Genomic DNA, 21,713 nt, shown 5'->3' with positions numbered 1-21,713 from the left:
GAAAGGATTAAAAAGATGCTAATGATGTAGCGAGTCTGATCTCAGAAGGTAAAGTGTTTCATAGTTTGGGGGACACATTTCATCACACAACTAACCTGTAACCCATAAACATGAGATATAAAAAGCTGCTTGTAAAAACAACCTTTGTGGTCATATCTTATTGCTGATGTGTCTTGGCAAAAAAAAAAGTCAGTAAATGTGAATCTTTCCTCTCTTGTTTGAAAATTTAAATGTGTCCAAGTAAAGCAAAAATATCTTTAAAAAAAAACAAAAGTAGTCCATAACATTGCCAATGTGCCAAAGTGATTTGTTCAAAGCATATTTTTATTGACTCTGGGCATTTATCAAGGTAAATATTTTCAAAGTTGCATTTAATCAGTGAGTGATGATAGAAAACCAGATCATCATTGCATCCTGAGATTTCAGCCTTTTATCAGCAACAAGCGGCTTCCAATGACTCGATTCCTACCACAGCAATGACAGCATTTCCCTGCCAAGCGACCTCTGGCTGTGTCAGGTGTGAACATGTGGCTCCGTGTGATTGACTGGGGGAGGGGGGGGCGGTGTTACTGACAGAGAGCAGATGGGGTAGATCTTTGCCTCCATCATCGATAAATGAAAGATTAAACAGGCCTTTCTCCGCGCTGCCACAGGCTTAAGGACATAATCAGTGCGATGGCCGTCCAGATAAAGTCACCGTTATTTTTCTGCCGCCTCCTCACACACTGACTCATCATAATCAACATGTCTTTGACTCATCATATTAACATGGCTAGTTGGCTCACGTCATAGTAATAACACTAAAAGCCAATGATTCAGTGTTGAGTGAGTTTGACAGCAAATCCACCAACCGCAGTTTTTCCGTCTTCATCTCTTCATCGTTCATTCATTTGCAGCTCCTCTCTCCCTTGTTTCTCCCCCCTCCCACCGCCGATTTCTCTCCCTTTCTTTCACAATCCATCCCTCTCTGTCCTTTCTCTTCTCCGCCTCTCCTCTTCACTCCACTTTCTCTCCCTCCCACTCTTTTTTATCCTCTTACGCTTCTTCCACTCCTTCTCTTTCCGTCTCAGTCTTATTATTTCTGTCTCTCCCTCCTTTGCTCTTTCTCACTCCTCCTTCTCTCTCTATCTCACAGGCATGCAATACTTACTTTCTTCAGGGGAAAAAGAAAAACTTCTGACTTTGTAGTTCACAAAGCCAAACTTCACCAGGTAGATAAAATGTGAAAAAAGACAGAATCCACTTTCCTTTTTTTCTTTTTTTGTATGCGTAAAGTACAGTAGGTGTGAAGTTCTCCTGGAGTTTCAGCTTCTCCCCCTGCTGTCCGCTGTGTTTTGAAGAAAGCAGAATTCACTCTTTATGATATTTCTGAGCATGAATGTGGGAAGGCTGAATCAATAGCGGCCGCTCATGTAAACGCAGCCCTGGGCGTCAAAGTAAATGAGTCAGACAACAAATTGCGTCAGCACGGACATCAATCACAAAAGCACTGTGATCAATAAAAACACAAATCAATGCAACTTTCTGTCACAGTGTGACGGCTCCGGAGTCCTGTCGCCTTGGTTCAGTTTTGTGTGTGTTCGCCTTTGTGTCTGCTGGCTGAGTGGAGCTCAGGGGCGTTTGAAGTAAGTGGTGTCCGAATGCAGTTGTTAATGTGAAGTGCATGTTGTCAGTGTGAAAAAAAGGAAGGCAACACAGGAAAGAGGGGATCAGCTTAGTTAAAGGTGAAGGGGACGTCAAACTTGCATCAGATGGGCTCAGAGGTCCAGTGTATCGAGTTTCAGGGGATATATTAGCAGAAACTGAATATACTGTAATGTGTATGTTGTCTTTAGTGTAAAATCACATAAGAATAAGAATGGTTATCTTTTTCTTACCTTAGAATGAGCCTTTTATATCTACATAAGGAGGGGGTGCTTTTCTGTGGAGAGTGAAATGTTGCACCATCATGTTTTTTACCATAGACTTGACATGACGTCACCCACTGGTTTGTGAAATCCCATTTGGAAGCCTTGAGTTCAGCTTTTCAGCCGTCACCATCTTGGTGATTTGGAGCCAGAAGTGGCCATATTTGGGCAAGAAGTGAATCTGAATGAGGGACCGTTTACATGGCAACGGTTCTTGCATGAAACGTTAGATTTTTGTTGAGGTACGGCCTTTCATTCACACGACAATGTTGTTCTGGGGGCCTGAAAATGCAAACTTTTGAAATCGGGTCACAGATAGTAATCTTTTGAAAACACAGCCCTGTCTGTTGCCGTGTAAACTGGCAACGGCGGATCCTAGGAGAACGGTGTCATCATGGTCGCACTTTGTGCATGGCGTTCTTCTGTGCCATTGCAAAGTTACACCACCAACTATTGGCCTGGCATGCATACTACAGCTTTTTCGGTTGTTTTTGTGGATCTGTGTACACAAGGATGGTTTTCACATGTTATTGTATGAATGTGGAGGTTTTTTAAAAAAAAAAAAAAAAAACGCAAAGGAAACACTTTTCCAGTTCTAGTAGGGCTGTTCTCGTCTAAACGTCGCCAGAGAAGCCAAGGAAACTATTGGCAGACAGCGTCACTCAAAGCAGCCCACCCTTTATTATGAGTAAATTTAAGCATTAATAACATTTAAATGGTTAAGTAATGCAAAAATTCACCCCAACACAGTTGTCATGAATGTTGAAATTAGGTACAGAGGCCAAAACCATTTTTGTACCAGGCTTTGAACATGTTCATTTAACATGAGGGTCTATAAAGATTGACTGGCTTCTGGAGTTAGCCTCAAGTGGCTATTTAAGGCTGCAGTTTTTGGCACTTCTGCATTGGCTTCATTTTTCAGTCATGGACATTAACACTTGGTTTCTACAGAGTGAACAAACTAAACACTGGCTCTGTTGTGTCATTTGCGGTTTTGTGTCGGCCACCATAGTTAGGAGCTGAAATCAGAGATGAAATAAGATGAGCTCACAGTAAGTTATCAAAGAAAAAGGGTGAGCACACAAAAGCATGTTGTGGGCGTACCACCTATCTCTGACATGCCAAAAAGCAGAGAAGAAACACTGATTTGTAACACAAAACTGCTTTAACCACTCTGTTTTAACCATCACTGACCAGGTGTCCCTCTCATACACCACTTATCCTTCAAAACACATAGTAATTATCACTAGTCAAGTTAATAATTTCAGTGTGATTATTTCTAACTTTGGCAGGCATCTGCCTCCTTTTTTGGATTCTGCAATCAGGCCGTCAGACACGGTTACACACAAAGCAGAACTGCACTTTGGGATGCAACTGCTGTTTGATGCCATATTTTATTTCCATCTATTACATTTTGGTAGGCAGCTGTGTCCTCGACTGTCCACATGTCCTTGAGCAAGACACCAGATGCTGTGGGATATAGCAGAGGATGCAAAAGGGTTGCTGGTTTGAACTCTGCAGTAGGTAAAATATTCTGCACAATAACCCTGCAGATCCACTGGTGCGCATGAGTCAAAAAGGACCTTCTTTCTTCTTTGTCTTTGTTGTTGTGGTCCTGCAGTGTGTGTGTCTCTGTGTGTGTTTGTGTGTGCGCGCGCGCACTTGTGTTTGTGCATGTGTGTGTGTGTGTGTGTGTGTGTGAGGTATGTTCAGACTTGAACACAAAGAGGCATACTAAGTCAATGGAAAAACAATTTTAAGGATCTTCTTTATGAAGAGGAAAAAGAAGCAAAAAGACGACAAACTAAACAAAAATGCACTGTGGCCAAAAGTATTTGGACCCTAGAGTATCAGGTTGATTTTAAAACCATTTGATGATGTAATAATTTTAGTCAGTGCATAGTATTATTAGACACTGAATGATAGCAATAAAGTAATATAGATGTGTGACATATAATATCTGAAGCAGTGTGCTGTCAGCTGATATGAATGTCAGACAGAAAATGAAATGTTCTTGGTTAAGACTTTTATATATCTGCAGCAGCAGCACTTGCAGCAGCTTTTGGCAAATCAGCATGAATTTAAAAGTTTGGGTGCAAATTTATGTCTCGGTTTTCGGACATGATGTTATCGTGTGCCGTACTCCGGATGAGAATGGCAGTTAATTATAAAAAGAGTAAGATATAATGAATACAGAGCAGTGAATCAGCATTCTGTCTCTATCTTTGGCTCTCTCTCTTACCCCGTCTCCATCTTTTCACTAATATATTTCGGCACCCTCTTTCCAAAATTACACTCACACATTTTGAATCTAATCTCATTTGATTTAATAATAACACAGATTTAATTATTTTTTGTGCATTTATACATCAAAGAGGTGACTCATCGGTCTTTTGGAGGAAAGCTGTCTTTTAAAAGATGTTTGTGTGAAAATCTTCAATAGTGTCCCGAATTCATTCACATCACTGCCATCACACAAAAACTGTTTTGTTATCTTCAAAAAGACGGTCTAATCTTTGAAGGACTCAAACAGTGGAGTTTTTGTTTTTCTGTCTTGTTTCTTTTTATCTCAAAATCTTTGACTTTCATTAGTCTGACAGACTTTGCCTGACAAAAAACAAAAAATACACATGATGTGATGTGAAACACATAAGATTTTTTTTGTGAGGCGCAGTGTTAGGAGAGATAGAGTTATGAAGTCATCATCTTATGGGAAAACTTTACAGTAATAGATAATAGTTTATAGACCCGTGTGGTTTTTTTGGGGGGGTTTTTTTTGCTGTTGTTGTTTGTTTTGTTGTTGGTTTTTTTGTTGGCTTTTCATGCTTTTAAATATTATTTAGCAACTGTTACTACTATATTTAGCTACAATCTTTGACCAAAACATAAACTAAAAGGTCCCTTTAACTCTATAATTCATAAAATACTGCACATCATTCTTAATATTGATTTCAGTTTTTGAAGTCAGCTCATGATATATGAATACTGAAGGTTTCTGTATAGCAGCAGTATGTGTAAAAGTTTAAAGCACTATAATTCTTTAAATTATGATACATTTTTCCATTAAGCTTTTAATTATATTTATAAATATACCTGTAGTTCACATGGTTAAGAAGAATACATGATTTAGCTGTAGAAAACTGTAACTTTTTATTAACAAATGTTAATTTGGCTACATAACACCTTAATTTGTGTTAAACACGACTACATGAGCCATTTGGCTGACTGTAAAATGATTTTCCCTTTTGTCAGTATACTGGCTTGGAAATGCAAATGAATAATATTGATTTATTTGCATTGAACTGTACTGATCATAACCTACACACTGAGGTGAGAAAGCAACAGTGCATGCCCTCTCTTAACATGACTTTCCTCATAAATCACAGAGTAGTTTATTTTATAAACACGCTGCACTCTTACAGTCTCGTAACAGGATTTTGCTTTATTGAGTATGTTTGCAAGTGTACGAAAACTGATATCTGTGATTCAGCATGGCCTAAATCAGTCAATACATCTAAAAACTGACTCAAAGATGAGCTTCACATCAGATGCAGACAGTTTAAGGCCAGATATAATCCATGAAACCTTTGGGTTGTTTTTTTTTTTAGTGCAACCTAACTGACAACAAGCCAGCGAATGGTTAACTTTGCTGCACAGTCAAATATTAAATCTTCAAAACTATATTTTGTGATTTTTTATGTTGGAATTTTTAGAACACAGTGTGATTGGCTTGGTTAAATATTTGAGAATGCAACTGACATTTAATGTGAATATTGTATTGTTTAATTACCAAAAATAGTTGATAAATTTGTCTTATTCTCCATCAACAACATACTGCAGAAAAGGTGAGGCAACATGTGTAACCACCGTCTGTGTGTTTCACTCTCTTTAACTCATTTTTAAAAGTCATACTGGGTGCATGGACATCTCTGAAAAAAAGTAAGATCTAGTAAATTGTATATTTTTTTCAATGAAATTGTGACCTCTGAACATTAGTGCAGTATATTATATAGTGGTATATATTGATAATGGTAGTGCTAACCAGCACAAAAACAATCTAGACCTAATAGTTAGCCTTAAAGGAAAACCTCACCCCCCAAATAACCATTTGTTTATCAATTACCTATCCCATTATATTCAATTTGGGAAGAAAACTTGCATGCATATAATGAACGAAGAATTAAAAGACTGAGAAAAACGGGGCTCCACTCACTGAGGTTACACTCGGACAATTAATTAGGACAATTTTGAAGGCCTAAAGGCCAAAAACTCATGAAAAGTGGTAGGCTCACCCGGCCTGGCAAAAAAAATCGTATTTTGGTGGTTTCAGAAACGAGCGTGGAAAAATGGCTCCACAGTGCCCCCTAACATGCAGCCCAATGCCCAATTTAACCTACATTCACAAAATTCGGTACACTTATGTATCATGCCCATACCTCTCTGTATACATTATCCGACTTTCACAGTCAAGAGGTGCGAGGGCCCTTTCATTGCTGCATACAGCTTTAATTATGTGTTAATTGTTCCCTCGTTTGTTAATTATTTCTGCCTCCAGCGTGCCCCCGCTGCACACGAAAAAGCATGTAACTGAAATTACAGTGAGCAAAATTTAAACAACGCACCATCTGTGTTTCTTTGTCAAACAAAAAACCTCACATCTCTGTCTAAGTAGCCATATTTTCACCCATTTTCAATCTTCTTGAGTATGTTTAAATGTGTTTTTAAATGTTTGTCATGTTTCCACGCTAACCGCGCATCCACTTTATGAAAGAAAGCAGTCAGAGCTCTTACATGCACCACGTGTTTTAACCAGCTTCAGTGGCAGCTTCCTCTTTAGAGACACCTTTCTGTAAATGAACTGTCTCTTTCTTCATCACCTTAACTGTCCTCGAACAAAGCACTGAATCAATGCCAACTGCCCCTTTGAAGCATCACAGATAAATATTGTAACATAAAGAGATACAAGGTTTTTGACTCTTTGCTTGTATTTTTAGAAAGGCTGACAATAGCCTTGAAAAGTTTTATTCTTAGTACCGTATAATAAAAGCCGGCGCAATGATGCAGGTTGGTGAAATAGACATAAACAAAAGCTTTGTTCAGTTTCAAGTGTTATTTTTACATTAAGCAACACAGATGAAGCCAACAAAACCAATGATCCGCCAGGAAAAGTCAGTAGGCTTTTGGTCTTTATTCAAGGTTTGGGTTTTACATATGAGATCAAGATAAAAACAGGAGGTCGGTTCACGTTTAGAGTCATTTTTAATAGAAAATATGGTTTTGCAGCTCAGCCAGAGAAAAACAACTAAGCTTGAGATTTACTTCCCTTCATGAAAGTGTTTCTATGGTTATATTTGTTAGTCTTATATTGTAGTCCCTTTTTAATGTGCAGGTGCTGTCTGAAGGTACTGATAAGAACAGGAAGTCCATACAAGAATGAAGGTTTTTATAATGAAATGTTGAACTCACACCTTTTTGATGGTAAGATTATACTTGTTTAATATTTGTTTGTTTTTTATTGTTCTTTAAGTCTTCACTGTATCACTGTAATATCTTATGTTGGAATGCCAAATCTTGATTTCTTTGTTAAATGTAAAAAGAACATAATGAACAACTCAAAAAAAAAAATCACCTGAAAAAAGTGCTGAAAGTCATAATAATTCTGTGAAATATTTTTGAATATACCATTGTGATAATTATCTTTTTTTTCAAAATTTTCCCTTAAAAGAAAAATCAATTATGGGGACATAATTTTCAGGTGAAAAATGCAACAAATCATAATATACTATGTCACAGTACTTAATGACTCAAATTTGCACCCGACAATCTACCCAATAAGGTTAAAGTTGATTAGATGAACAGCTGCTGAAAAAATGTAAGGACAGACAGAGACTGATTCCATTTTAATTAGATTTAATGATTTATTTGAGCAAATGATGTCACCTCACACATTTGCTCACCACCCACTGCCCTTATAAGACTGTACAGACTGTTAAACATATTTACACTGAAACAGGTCCAAAGCCTTCTCACTGAACGATAGTGTACTTCCATTGTCACGCGGCCCATTAAAGATTGTCCATTCAGTGTTGATGGTAAACACCTTCACCTTAAAAAAAGAAAATGTGTTCTTTTGTGATCTTAAAAACCTTTTTTTGATTTATTACTTGCATTTTTTAAAGTTTTGCTCTGGTATTTGTACCATGGGTCTCTTTAAAATGCTCATTAGTGTTCTGCTGTTCAAGTAAAAAGGACAACACATTTTACGGTCCTGTCCACGGGAATTGTTTGTTGCTAATTATGGAATTGTTGAACCTGGTAATGTGATTGGTTAAAGATGCATTGCATCCGTGCAGATAAATCCCATGAAGCTTGTTTTGCAGCCTTTATGGGTCGTTAAGACCAACTGTTGCGATCACCAGGGAGCAATGGAGTCACCTCCTTTTCTTTCTCCTCTTTTTATCATCATATATACACAGCATTTTTCATATTATACATGTGTTAGTAAACAGTGTATGAAAGCCTTATTGCCCCCCGAGGACCGCTCTTTGTTGTGTGTACTTTGAGGCTGCTGACAGTACAAAGTCCGCAGGATCAATGCTGTATGTATAATCCCAGTAAAGAACATCCCCTTTGGTACAACCGCTTTATAAAAAAGGTGATTAAATGCTCTGAAACAGGACTACATCGTGGCATCGCTGTGGCCTCTGTGGTCAAAGACAGCTTATGATTGGGATATCCAACATCCCTGCCAACAGGCTGAGCATCTGTTGGCACAAAAAATTTAAATATCATTATTTATATAGAAGCTTTAAGCAGCAGACAGCAGTCAGTTTAAGTCACCCCCAGTTAAGCATTGTATATCTTTAATATTAAAAATCCACAATGAAAAAGTGTTTGTCATCTTAGGTCTTAGATCATCCATCATTCTTAATAAAATACCATATTTTTGTCTTTTGTGTTAACAGTCATTTTCTAACAGCATTTCAGGTTGTTTTATTCACACGGAGAACAATTTCTAACCAAAACTTTCATACCTTTTGTTTGACAGCCATTAAATCTGTGCCATTTCAGCGTTTGATCTTTGGTTGGTGTGTTTTTTTAGCTGCCATCAACAAAGATCTCTATTTACAGGCTGTGTACCAGCGGCCCCCAACCCTTCCGACCTGTCAGCCATTATTTTCCCTTCTCATATATACATTTTTAATTTTTAGAGTTTAAATTCACACTAATACACACAGAAAAGAAAAATAAAAGTAGAGTAAATTTATGTAGCAGTATATTTTTTTTATACTTTTCTACCTTTTTAATAATCGCAGTACCTCTTAGATTTATCTCAGCAGCCATTTTATGAGCCCTGATCCCCATGGCATTTTGGGTAATCACTGCTATACTTGTTTTTTTTATTCGTTGTTGAAACCTTTGAAACCTGCGCGAAAAGGCTTATTTTAATAACATGGGAAGAAGTCAATGAGCAACAAGAAAAATAAAATTAATATATAAAAAAAAATAATAATAATAATCATTCTGTGTATATATATATATATATATATATATATATATATATATATATTCTAAATTTACTAATTTCTTGTCTAAATCTTCTAATTTGCGGAACATTTATTACCAAGTTGCTCATTGCTTCTTTTCCTGTCTTTCTGAAAAACAAACGGGGTTGAGAGTTTTTGACACTTGACAGAGACATCTGACAGAAACACAAGAAAAGACATGTCACTCCAGGTTTCAGTGGGTTAAACAATGAATCATCAATCAGTAAAATTAAAAAAAAAATGTCAGGATGGATTTTCCATCACACTGGAAGAATAAAAGTGTAAATACTTCATTTACAAATTAGAAAAGATTCATATTTTCTGTGATACAGGCTTTCGAGTCGCACCCTAAAGATTTCAGCAGCTTGGTTTTGCACTTTTGTTCAGTTCCAAAATGATAAATGTACAGTAGGTAGAGTAAAGAGATCCAGGTGTTCACTTCAGCGCTGTTGTCAGTGAAGGTGACTGCTTCTTTGATCAGATATATTTATTTGGCCACCAGAGTGTTGAGCTCACCCAGGAAAGAGGAGCACGGGCTATTCTGCTGAATGGGAGGGCACATTCGGTCGCAGCTGTCAGCCTGTCTGAGGCTGAGATGCAGCTGACAGCCACTGAATGCCACATGTGTCCTTCTACCTGCAATTTACCTTTAACACATCTCCCGCTGTCTCTCTCTTGAGACGCAGCTCATAACATCACCTGAAAGCCTTGTGTGTGGTATGAAATAATCTGTGAAGAAACTGGGTTATTGTCTTGCTTTCTTTTGTGGTAATCATGAATTGTTACCCTCCTGGTTTGTAAATGTGTAGCTCCTTGCACACATGAGCTGACACCCTTAGAAATAAAATTTGACAAAAAGGTCACAAATGAGAATTTATTCAAGTGCAGATTTTGCAAAGTCGCCCAGTCACCAGTGGAAAATGTTGGCATTGTTCATTTCTGCAAACCATGGATATGTTACGTGTATACATTTTAATCATATCATGATAACGTTTCTAAGGTGACGTAGTATATGAGCTTCCTTTGTCATCAGGAAATGGATGGCATGACACTTCGGCAAGCGATCTGCTAAGCTGCAGACCACTGTTTGAGACCATGAAACCACAAACTGGACATTTTTAGTGAGTTATTTCCAGCAGCTCTTTAGCCACCACAGCGACTCATTGCAAAGCTCCCAGAGCCATAAAAAGCAGTTGTTTTTTTTTAATCAAAATGTTACTGCGTTTCCAGCTGGGAATCTTCCACAAAAGTTTATTTTTTAATTGTTTATTTATTGGGGAAGGTTACCAAGAAATTGTTGTGTTTTCAGCACGGATAGTGCTACAAAAAGCTTATTTATTTATTCATTCATTCACCACTACATGTGGGTGTTTTAAGCAGGTTTTTTTTGTGTGTTCGTTTGTTTGTTTTTTGGTTTTAAGTGCCACAGAATACAGTTGTGTTTTTTTTTTTTAACAAGATGTTGCCGCGTTTCCAGCCGGGAATGTGGCAAAAAGAGCGTTAGCCACTGTAAATGTAACGAAACGTTACGTTTCAACGAATCTGCTACAAAATAACATGGAAATGTAACATATCCATGGTTTGCTGAACCTGCAGTGCCAACATGTATTCTGGTGATTTGGTTATGTCGTTAACAATAACTAAGTTGTCATGGGGATTTGTGTGTATAACACTTTGCTCCTCAGAGGTTTTGGATGCACTCAGGCTTGGATGCTCGTTTGGAAACATGTGCCACTGCTCATATCCACTGGCAAACACTCTCCGTAAATTTTTTGACAGGAAATGGAGCCGTGCCATAACAGCAGCGGGCCCAGATCGAGTACAGTTCAGTGGCTCAACCTTCTCAGCTCACAGCCCTCAAAGTGAAATAATTCCTTTACTCAAGAGACTGAAGGCATAAATGTGCAGAACCATGAACAGTAAAAAGACAGCAAAGTATGTATATATTTTACCCATTTCATTTAATTGTGCTACACACAATTATGCTCACCAAACTAATAAAAAAAAATTAGATGAAACAATCAAGAAAAAAAGACTTCTGTAGAAGAATTATTTTTCTCTGGATAAAGTTTTTGTTGTTTAGTAAGCAGTTTGGATTCTTTGTAATTTAAAATGTAGATTAGATTTCCCACAAATGCATTTTTGGCAACCTAGGTGAATTAACAGCATCCTTGTTGCAGTCCCTCTTTGTGATTAAGGCTCAGAAGCTTGGGTGTACTTTTGCATTAAAAGAAATATTACACAGAGCACCTTTAATTAATGATTAGAGAGATGATAAAGTAGCCGGATACTAAGTTCACACTCTCTCAATAAAAACAGATGTGTATGCAATTGGCTAACCGCCTTCAGTCGCTTCTTCTCAGTTTGTTGCAGCACAAATTCAAGTTAATGAGGACAAATTTTCAGCAGCACAGACTGTACTAACACTGGCAGGATAAGTAAAAAATCTATTTCATAACACAAAACCAACACTGCAGTAACATTTCTTTGCTAGTAATCTCTACACACAAAAAACAATCTTAGGAGGAAAAATGGCAGAAATAGGGCATGTCCCAGCTGTCATGTTCAGAGTACTTATGCTCAACATACAACAAGAGCTTATTCCTGTTATTTTATGGCATTGGCATTAAAGTAATTGGAATTTCGGCGTGCATATGTACAGTATGCACTCTTTTACTTCTCCAGTTCACTTCCCTGGAGTCCAACCTGTGCGTTACAATAATGAAACTCTGAGCTGAGAGTCTCCTGATCTGTGAGGGAGGGGCTTATAAAACACCAATGAAACGCCGGCTATCATCTGCCCTCTTTCCTCTTACGTCCAAATCAGATTTCTTCACTGAGCCTCACCCTAGATTAATGGCCCAAGAGACAGCTACATTAGATCCTGTGTCTCTGTAATTAGTTTCTGTGATCACATTGAACTCGGTAATAGCAGAAGGTGAAGAGGTGAAAATCTGAAGCTGGTACCTAAAAGTTTGACACCTTGGAAGATACATACCTAAAGTTGGTGCTAAATAATTAATTGGTCAATTAAAAGAGAAATGATTGTTAACTATTTTAATATCTACTGAACATGGGCGGATTATGAGACAATGGGCCCCTGGGCACAGACAGCAAAGAGCCCCACCACCTCTGTTATAGGAGCAAGACTGTTTTGCCTCTTTTAATGCCTTTAAATATGGCCGGAGGCACTGTGTTTTTGGGTTGTCCATTTGTCCCATTCTTGTAAATGCAATATTTCAAGAGCACCTTGTGGAAATTATTTCAATTTCTTCAAATTTGGCACAAACGTTCACTTGGACTCAATAATTACCTGATAAGAGTTCTGTTGTCAAAGATCAAGGTCACTGTGACCCAGTTTGTTGCTTTTTCATGAACACAATATCTCAACAACACCTTGAGGGAATGTATTAATATTTGGCACAAACACCCACTTAAACTCAACAATGAACTGTTTCTAATTTGGCGGTTGAAGGTCAAAAGTCACTGTGACCTCACCTCATCTTTTGGCAGTGACTCAAGAATTTATTGGCAAATTATGATAAACTTTCACACAATTATCTAATAGGATATGATGATGATTTTATATTCAAAATGTAAAAGCTCAGCTGCACTGTGATATCACAGTGTTCTGCTTTTCTGGTCATTACTCAGCGCAATATCTCAGAGACAGAAGGGGAGCCGTTTGGTCAGATACCGAACTGGTGACACTAATCTTGGGTGTCCACCTTGAAACTGTGCTGATTGTGGATCTTCTGTGCTGCTGGGGGGGAGTTGTGTGTGAAGTGTATGTGTTTACCAACCTGAGTGGTTTGCGGAGGTATACAACTGCGAGGTGGTAATTCTAGTTTTGTTGTGGTTTTGCGTCTTGTTGTACTCGTTTTGCATCTCTTTTTGGTTTGGCCTCTTTGTGGCTGTTTTGCATCCCTTTTTAGTTCCTTTGCATCTTTTTGTGTCTCTTTGTTGTCATTTAAAGTCTCTCTCTGGTCAATACATTAATTTGTCTGACATTTGGGGGGCTGACACTTGGCGCCCTGGGCCTGTGCCCGGTAGGCCCATTCAGAATCTAGAAGTGCCAATGAACTGTTTGAAAGCTATTCTCTCAGTCAGCTTCTAGCTAATGTATTACGTCTGATGGGATTTTTAAAAAAGTGAAACATTGTTTAAATGAAAAATGTTCTGTATTTACATTATAATTTTTTCCCTTTCTTTTCTTACTGGTTTGACATGGGTAGGGCTCAGTTGAAAAAAAAAAATCTCACTTATTTCCATGCTTTAGTTCAAGTTTAGCAACATTTGATTCACAAGTGGATGCCAGTTGTGTGTGGGATTTTTTGCCAAGCCAATCCTGATAAAGCAGATTATCTACTTTTTGCATTAAAGTCAAATAATTAATAAGTAAGACATCATGAATGTTTATCGTTATGGAAATAGACTTGAAACCATGTTTTTGGGGGACTATTACGTCCGCCCTTTGCGGACTTTCTCGCTCTTTATACTATGGTACTTATCCGAAGCATCAACAAATGCTCACGCCACAGCTGAAAGGTACCTCTGTGCATTGATGTCTGACACCGACGGCTCACCTACCAAACATCGGTATTTTATGAGACCAGGTTGACTGGTGAGACAACACAAGGAATTTGAAGACATTACCTGGGGATCTGAGAAATTGTCATTTGGCATTTATTTCATTTTTTCTGACAATCTTTAAACCAAAAATAACCAGAGGTTAGATTAATAATGACTTGGTATGACATGGATACGGATTGGGATAGTGCACTGAAAAAAAAAATCGAAATAGAAAAGTAGGTCATTCTGAAAGCTCAGTTTTAACCATGATCCGCTCCTCCATTAGCTTTTGTTTGGATAGTACCTCTTTTGCACACTATTGTGTGACATAATACACAACAAGTCTCAAACTGAGTCGTGATCAACTCGGAGTGCCCACAGGACCGTCACACATTGTGTCAAATCTAAAACACGAGGTGCATAGTTTGAAGAGAGACTGTTATGTGTTACAACTAAACCTTTAACGATGGCTGAGTAAAAGGCACAGGCACGTTGAAAAAAGTCCTAAGTGATCATTTTTCTCCATACATCTTTACATCTCTGGTATGTTGGCCTCCATCCTAAAATATCACCTACTGGTTCCATATATTTCCTAAAAATACTTGTTTGTTCATAAGTGAGCAGCCTGGATATAAAACATCAGATTTTTTAACAAAGTCATGATCATGTTTTGAGTAGATGAAAACGAGCATGTTTTGGCACATTCAACACATAGTGATGTGAACAAAAAAAGCATCTTTAAAAAGATATAAACTCGTATCAGGTGTGGTAGATCATCAGAGCTCGTCTCAGGAGTCTTTCCCAGAAACAGCGTGGCTAATGTGTACAAATTTTACATTTCATTTGAGTTTAAATCACAAATTGTCCATGTGTTGTCATGCTTGTCCACTGAAGGAACATTTCAAAGCAGTGAAAAACTGTGTCAGTGTGATGACCAGGGACCAAGGTGAACACATTTGGTGTTGTTGCCTCATGGGCTGCTTGAGCTCCGAGAAGAAGCCATTTTTTTGTTTTTTAGTTTTCCTTGGCTCAATCTGAAAATACATGACACTGTCTACTGTGTTGGAAAGTTTTAGCTCATGGTGGCAGTACAAAGTCAGTGTGTAGCTCCACCAACTTTTGTAACAATGTCATGAGCAAAAACACTGATCAGTATGCACCAACGATTCAACCATCATTACAATCTTAGGCAATGATTGTTCGGTATTTGTGCATACACCGCAGCAGCCGCTATTCACACAATATGACCACTGAGTCAAACCTCCCCTCAATTTTTTTCTTAATCCTCCGATAAGATTTTTTCTTCTTCAATGTTTCTTTATGTGCATCCATTTAATCACAGCATCCTGCCTCATCTCACCTCAGCAATCATTGAACAAATTTGTGGAAATAACCATTCTGGCAGCGTGGTGGCCTTGTGCCGCAGTCTCAGCCCCAGTGGGCATCCTCCCTGGCAGTTGTCTCTGTTGGTCCCTGCGGCCTCGCTGATTGGCAGACCTACAGCTCTACACATCAGTGTCTGGCTTCTCCACCAGTTTCAGAGCCTCGTGCATGCCAGCCGCCGACAGCTTCCGATTGATGTTCCTGTAGCGGCACCGCAGGAGGTTACTGTAGGTGGTCCTCAGATCACGGTTGAAAAAAGCATAAATGAAAGGATTAATGAGGGAGTTGGCGTATCCGAGCCACAACAGAGTTCTTTCCAGCCAGAGCGGCACGCAGCTGCACTCAACGCCGCACACAAACGGCCTGGCCGTGGACACCAAGAAGAACGGCAGCCAGCAGAAGGAGAAGGCGCCGACCACGATACCCAGAGTGGCTGCCGCTTTCTGCTCCCGTTTGAAGATAGACTGGTTTTTCCTCTGCCGGCGTTGGTGGTGCTCACCGGTCTTGAGGAGGCGAGAGACACGCGTGCTGCACTCCTCCTCCACTTCACGCTGGAGCTTCAGCGCCGCTGCCACACAGTCCAAACTCTCCTCCTCTTCCTCTTCTTCCACATCCTCCTCCTGTTCGACCTCAGTCCCTTCAACACTTCCTGTTTCTCCTGATACTGTCGGTCGGTGACTGTCGTGCCCTCCTCTTCCCCCTCGAGGAGCCGCCCCTGCACCCTGCTCCCCGTCCCTCGGGAAGCCAGTGATGGTGTGCTTGGCGGCACTGAGTTTGGCCGCCCGGTAGATTCTGTAGTACATGATCAGCATCACTGACATGGGGATGTAGAACGCCACAGCTGTGGAGTACACGGTGTAACCAAAGTCCTGACTGATGAGGCAGACTCTTCCATCATTGACGTTCTGCGCCCAGCCGAACAGAGGCGGCAGGGTGATGGAGGCGGAGAGGAGCCACACTGACAGGATCATCTTGGCCATGCAGCAGCCGTTCTGCCTGACCGGATACGTCAGGGGTTTTGTGATACCGAGATACCTACAGAGGAAAATTATGTCTGGGTGAAAGACGTAATAAACAGGCAGACAAAATTACCCTTTATATATATATATATATATATATATATATATATATATATATATTTCTACTGCATCACCAAAGTTATGTTTGCCTTGTTCTACCCTGAGAAAGTGATGCTCCCTCCACCCTCCACAAGGTGCCCTTGAGCAAGGCGCTTAACAATAAACTGTGGTTGTCATATGCAGCCCTCGAGTGGAAAACTGTGAGCACCAACATGCTGAGAAAGACCATATGTGACCATTCAGTGTTAAATAAAGCGTAGCTACACACGAGCTGTTTGACCACAGATTAGGATCGACACTCACTGAAAAAACACTTAAAAACAATACATTTTGTACATTTACTTTATAATTTAACTGAATTTATGAAACTAAATAACAAAAAAAAGGTGTAAATCAATCAATTCAGTCATTTTAACTTTAGATTTGGAGCAATTTGATGCTGCTTCCAAGTGCTTTATACTACCACTCTGATCATTTTATTGGATTCAAGCGGATTTTTCAGGTACATCTTGTGAACACTGGACAGAGCTAAACCAAAGGTCACAAATTTGATCTCCACGTGAGACACTTTTTTCCACCAATGTGGCACAAGTGCCCTTGAGAGAGACAACAAGCCCCTGCGCTCCGACCTTCTCCATGTTTGAGAGTCAAAATACCTTATTCGACTGCGTAATGGCATTTTTGTAAGAATATGGTGTGAGGGAAAAGAAGAATTTAAAAAGAATAAGAAATTGCCGAGATATGTCTAATTATGGCAAAATCTCCATGCAGATATTGTGGTTCCACAAACTGCCATGCGTAAAAGTTTAATAAATCAATAATATTTAAATTAAGATACTAATATTATATGTTTTACATCTGCTCTGGTTTCTTTTCTGGTTTTTCGAAATAATAAACAAGAAACTTTATAAAATATGATTATCTGGTACACTGTTTTACTGCATTTAGAAATAAAAATCTTCACTCTCTTGAAAGCACAAAAGAAGTTTGTCTCACCTGTCAATGCTGATTACGCACAGTGTCATGATGGACGCGGTGCAGCACATCACATCCATGGCGATAAAAACGTTACAGAAAAACTGTCCGAATATCCACTGACCGCCAATCAGGTCCGTGATGCTGACGAACGGCATCACGGCCAGAGCCACTGACAGGTCCGCCACGGCGAGCGAAACGATCAGATAGTTGGACGGCTGGCGCAGCTTTTTGACGAAACACACGGAGATGACCACCAGTAAGTTCCCGCAGATGGTGGACAGTGTGAGCATAGTGAGCACCCCACCGATCAGGACTTTCTCGAACCGGCCGTAGCTCAGGATCTGCTCGCCACACCGGGTGCCGTTCGTCTCCATGACCTGCGGCTGACTGGAGGTGGCTGGAGACGTCGTCGCTGCCGCTGCTGCTGCTGCCTCTGCGGCGCCCTGCGCAATCTTCAGCAACCGGGGCGCAAGAGCCTCCGAGATCATCATGTTGGTGGAGCCCCCGGGATCTCCACCACCGGCTCTGTCTTCTATCATGAACGACGACCTCATGTTGCTACTACCGAAAGTTCCGTTACTCGCTCCCACAACAACCATTCTGCCGCCCTCTGTTCCTTTTTATCCATGGACTTGGAGACCCGTTTGGTGGTGACATAGATGCGCACGGATGTGCCGGTGTTGGTGTGAGAAATGAGTAATTCCTTTCCACAGCCCCCCCTCAGGCTAAACTACTTTGACATGCTCTCTTTCCCTCATAAAGCCTCGACGCCTTAATTTTACTATTTAGAGGCATAATCGTCATTACGCACGTGGCACGCCGAAGGCATATTCCCGAAATACCTGACCTATAAAATACGATTTCATTTCATGTTGTCCACCCTGACAACCCTCCCACTTTTCCGCCTGATGTGCAGAAAGATAGAAACTTAAAAACCGCAGTGCGCGCGTATATATCTCAAAAGTTGACGCGTGACGTCAAAAGACATGTTGGATGTAGCCTATAGGCTGTCGGATACCTACTAGTTAGACACGCAAACAAATGATTCACGGGAAGCAAAATCTCTCAGGACTCCTTTGGAGTTTTTTCTACTGAGTAACAAAGAAACCGTGTCCATGGATGAGCGTGCGTAATTGCGCAGAATGATGAAATGATCTGTCGATTCCAAATGTACTTTGGTATCGCCTGTGTTATTAAGCGTTTGTCCCTCCACGCATTCACACAAACACGCGCGCACACACTCACATACACACACAGGAGGGAGATAAAGACAAAGGGTGAGATTACACAGAATGTGAGTGGACAATAAATGATGGTGTGACAGAGTGGGCAGTCGCCGGCATTTAAGAAAATTGCTACCATTAAACAAATAATCCGTCCAAGAAAAAACTGAGGAGCAGTGTTCCATATTTTTGAATTATGACAATGTAGTTTCATCGTGCTTTATTTATTATTTGTTCCAGGGTTAATGTTTACCCTTCCACTTTTAAGAGAAAAGACACAAGTGTTTTTTTTTTTTTTCATGGAGAGGTTTAATTTAATTTTAAATATATGTTATGTAATCAAGGTGTGGGAACTGAAGTGCCGTTTCCCCTAAATGCATCCATCAATCATGTTTGCTACTTAACAGTTCAAGCTGAGGCATTCGTTAGTAGGGGGGGTATCTGCCTTCACCTCACTTCTAAAACTTATGGGATTTACGTTGCAGGATGTGAGACCAGAAACCTAAACTGCTCCCGAAGTCTTTCATCATTTTCTAATCTTAGCACAATTAAGGCATGATAACCCCATACGTGTGCATGATACTAATGCCGTAGGTAGCCTTGGATAGTAGCGCGACCAAGTGGTCATAAGCCTATACTGCATGTTGCTGCTGCTGCTGCTGCTGCTGTATAAATGCTGGAATTCCCTCTTTCATGTTCATATATTTATTTATTATTTTAATTTCTAAACTGAGGGGAAATGCATGATGGAATATTTTTGCATGTCTCGTACAATGACAATATTCACCCATAATGACTGATTTTAGAGTTGTGGTTCTCAGACTAGGATCTGTTATCAAGGAATTGCCTGGGGTCAACAGTTTGGTTTAATTAAGCTTTAAGTTGATCCACTGGAAGTTGTTTGTTTTTACATGAAAGTACCTTGTAAAAACGTGAAAAATATTTTGTCATATCAAGAATTTCTTGTTATAACATGAGAGTACGTTGTAAAAACGTGACAAATATCTCATGACAGAGAACTTTAAACGTTCACCTGATACTGATCTCTTTTTGTTTTTTGTTTGTTTTTGGCCCTGCAGTTTTACGCTTTTGTGGAAAACGACTGAAATACATTATAAGAAAACATAATTCTGAAACGTTTTATTTGCCTGTCAACATTTTTATGACATGCCAAGTATGTTAATTGATATTTCTTCTTCATGTCAATAGAAAATGTTAATTCTGTTTCAGTTTGTTTAATTGGAATAAGGAGCTCAAATTATGCAGCATCTTATTACAACATGAAGTTCTGAGGTAACAAAGTGGACGTGAGATAATTTATTTAAAAAAAATGTTTCATGGTGATTTAGTAGGTGATAATGTTGCGTCTACAAACTCGCATTTAAACAAGATACATATACAGTATACACAAGGGCCGCAAAAAACAGCCTGCTACACAAACAAGACTCAATCATTAAACAGGTCAGACTGCTTGTAAAGACGTCTGTTGTTTATTTTAGCCCATTGCAGTAGCACAGTTATGCAGTGTAAACCCCTAAAGGCTTCAGATTGACCCCAGCAGCACCTGAGGTCAATGCTCCTGCTGATCTGACATCTTACCGCAACTCTTGTTTATGCAGCTCTTACACTCAATGCATCCGGCATTACGGAAAAATACCAATTCACTCTCAAGGCATCAGAAACTGCTCACATCAGCTATATTTTATGAACATGACAAGAAATCTTGTGTTATTTGAGCAGCATGATGAATTGTTGTATTAGATGCAGGTCACAGAACCAGCAGCTCAGTGGAAACTTTGGTCCTGACTCTGAATGCTCCCCTGATGTTATAATGTCAGCAACTTTCAAATAGGTTGTGGTGGTATTTGCTCTGATATGGAGGTCGATAACTAAAAGAACAGAATCCACTTTAGGGAATTGTAAACTCTGGAGCGATCAAACTTTTATGGCCCTGCCTCCACCTCCATCCAACACCTCTGGGGTGAAGTGGAACGGCCTGAGCAGCTCTTGTGGCTGAATGGGAGTTTCCAAAATCTGATTAGAGGCCCTCCCAAGAGAGTGGTGGCTATTGTTTAGGAATGACATGTTCATCTATCACATATGGCTGTACTGTACATGTCCAATCAAAGTATCTGTTCTTAAAAAAGAAAAAAAAGCCTGAAAAAAGCCTGAAATCTTTATTGTGCAGTGAGAACACACAAATATAGGCACAGATCACCAAATATTAGCCATCATAGGAAAAAAAAATTATCATGGCACTAAATCCAAGAAAATTGGCTTGATTTCTTTCATAAACATGTGGAGATGGTAACAAGTAACTTAACAAGGTTTGGCCCAAAAATGAGCAAAAGAATAGTAGAAAAAAAAATTACAAGAAAATTACATGAAAATAAGCAAAAAAGAAAAGTTAAAATAAGAGACAAGAAAATGTACTAAAAGTGCTGAAATTTCTTTTTTTAAATGAATAAATATGCATACATTATACTATTATTATTATTATTATTAGTAGTAGTAGTAGTAGTAGTAGTAGTATTAGAAGTAGTAGTCTCCAATTATATTTTTTTTTATTAATTTTACGTTAACAGACAAACAAACAAAAAAATATTATTATTAGTAGTAGTAGTAGTAGTAGAATTTAAAATTATTCTAATTGCACATACAGTTTTCTGAATATTTTTCCATATTTTTTGTATAATTCTCTAATAATCACACCTTTTAGATTTTTTATTGTAATTTGAGGGACATTTCTTTCCAGGTTGGTCACTGACTTTTAACCGCCCATGTTAATGAAATAAATCAATCCAATCTGCTCAGGTTTCAAGGAGTTAATGAGCTCGTGAACACAAAGAAACTGATGTTGATCCAGGTTTCAAAGGGTTAACAGCTCTCAATATAACAAAAATAGATGAATGAGGGTCCAGTTTTTTTTAATCTTGGCACTCACAAAACCATTTCACACCATACATCCTGGATAAAATATATATCTGGAGCTTGGCATTTGAAATCTTCAGAGTAACTTTAAAG

General features: G+C 39.1%; 1 protein-coding gene and 1 long non-coding RNA gene across 2 annotated transcripts in view; one reads left to right on the top strand and one right to left on the bottom strand.

Moving 5' to 3' along the window:
- LOC148187632 (uncharacterized) overlaps positions 1-7,945 on the top strand; it is a 73,492-nt gene extending 65,547 nt beyond the window's left edge. Inside the window, exon 4 of the long non-coding RNA XR_015778452.1 lies at positions 7,297-7,945. This is a non-coding gene — a long non-coding RNA (uncharacterized LOC148187632). The remainder of the gene's footprint in view (positions 1-7,296) is intronic.
- Positions 7,946-14,117: 6,172 nt separating this feature from the next.
- LOC121954721 (5-hydroxytryptamine receptor 7-like) lies at positions 14,118-18,391 on the bottom strand. The gene is made up of 2 exons (XM_042502403.2): positions 17,485-18,391; positions 14,118-16,444 (listed from the first exon to the last, which is right to left on the bottom strand). Exons 1-2 carry the CDS (start codon positions 18,063-18,065, stop codon positions 15,532-15,534), a joined length of 1,494 nt encoding a protein of 497 aa, XP_042358337.2. The 5' UTR covers positions 18,066-18,391; the 3' UTR covers positions 14,118-15,531.
- Positions 18,392-21,713: the final 3,322 nt, after the last annotated feature.

This window comes from Plectropomus leopardus, chromosome 13, assembly GCF_026936395.1.
Source record: "Plectropomus leopardus strain MGB_pleo_1.0 chromosome 13, ASM2693639v1, whole genome shotgun sequence".
Lineage (NCBI taxonomy): Eukaryota > Metazoa > Chordata > Actinopteri > Perciformes > Serranidae > Plectropomus > Plectropomus leopardus.
This window is presented reverse-complemented; position numbering and strand designations above follow the sequence as displayed.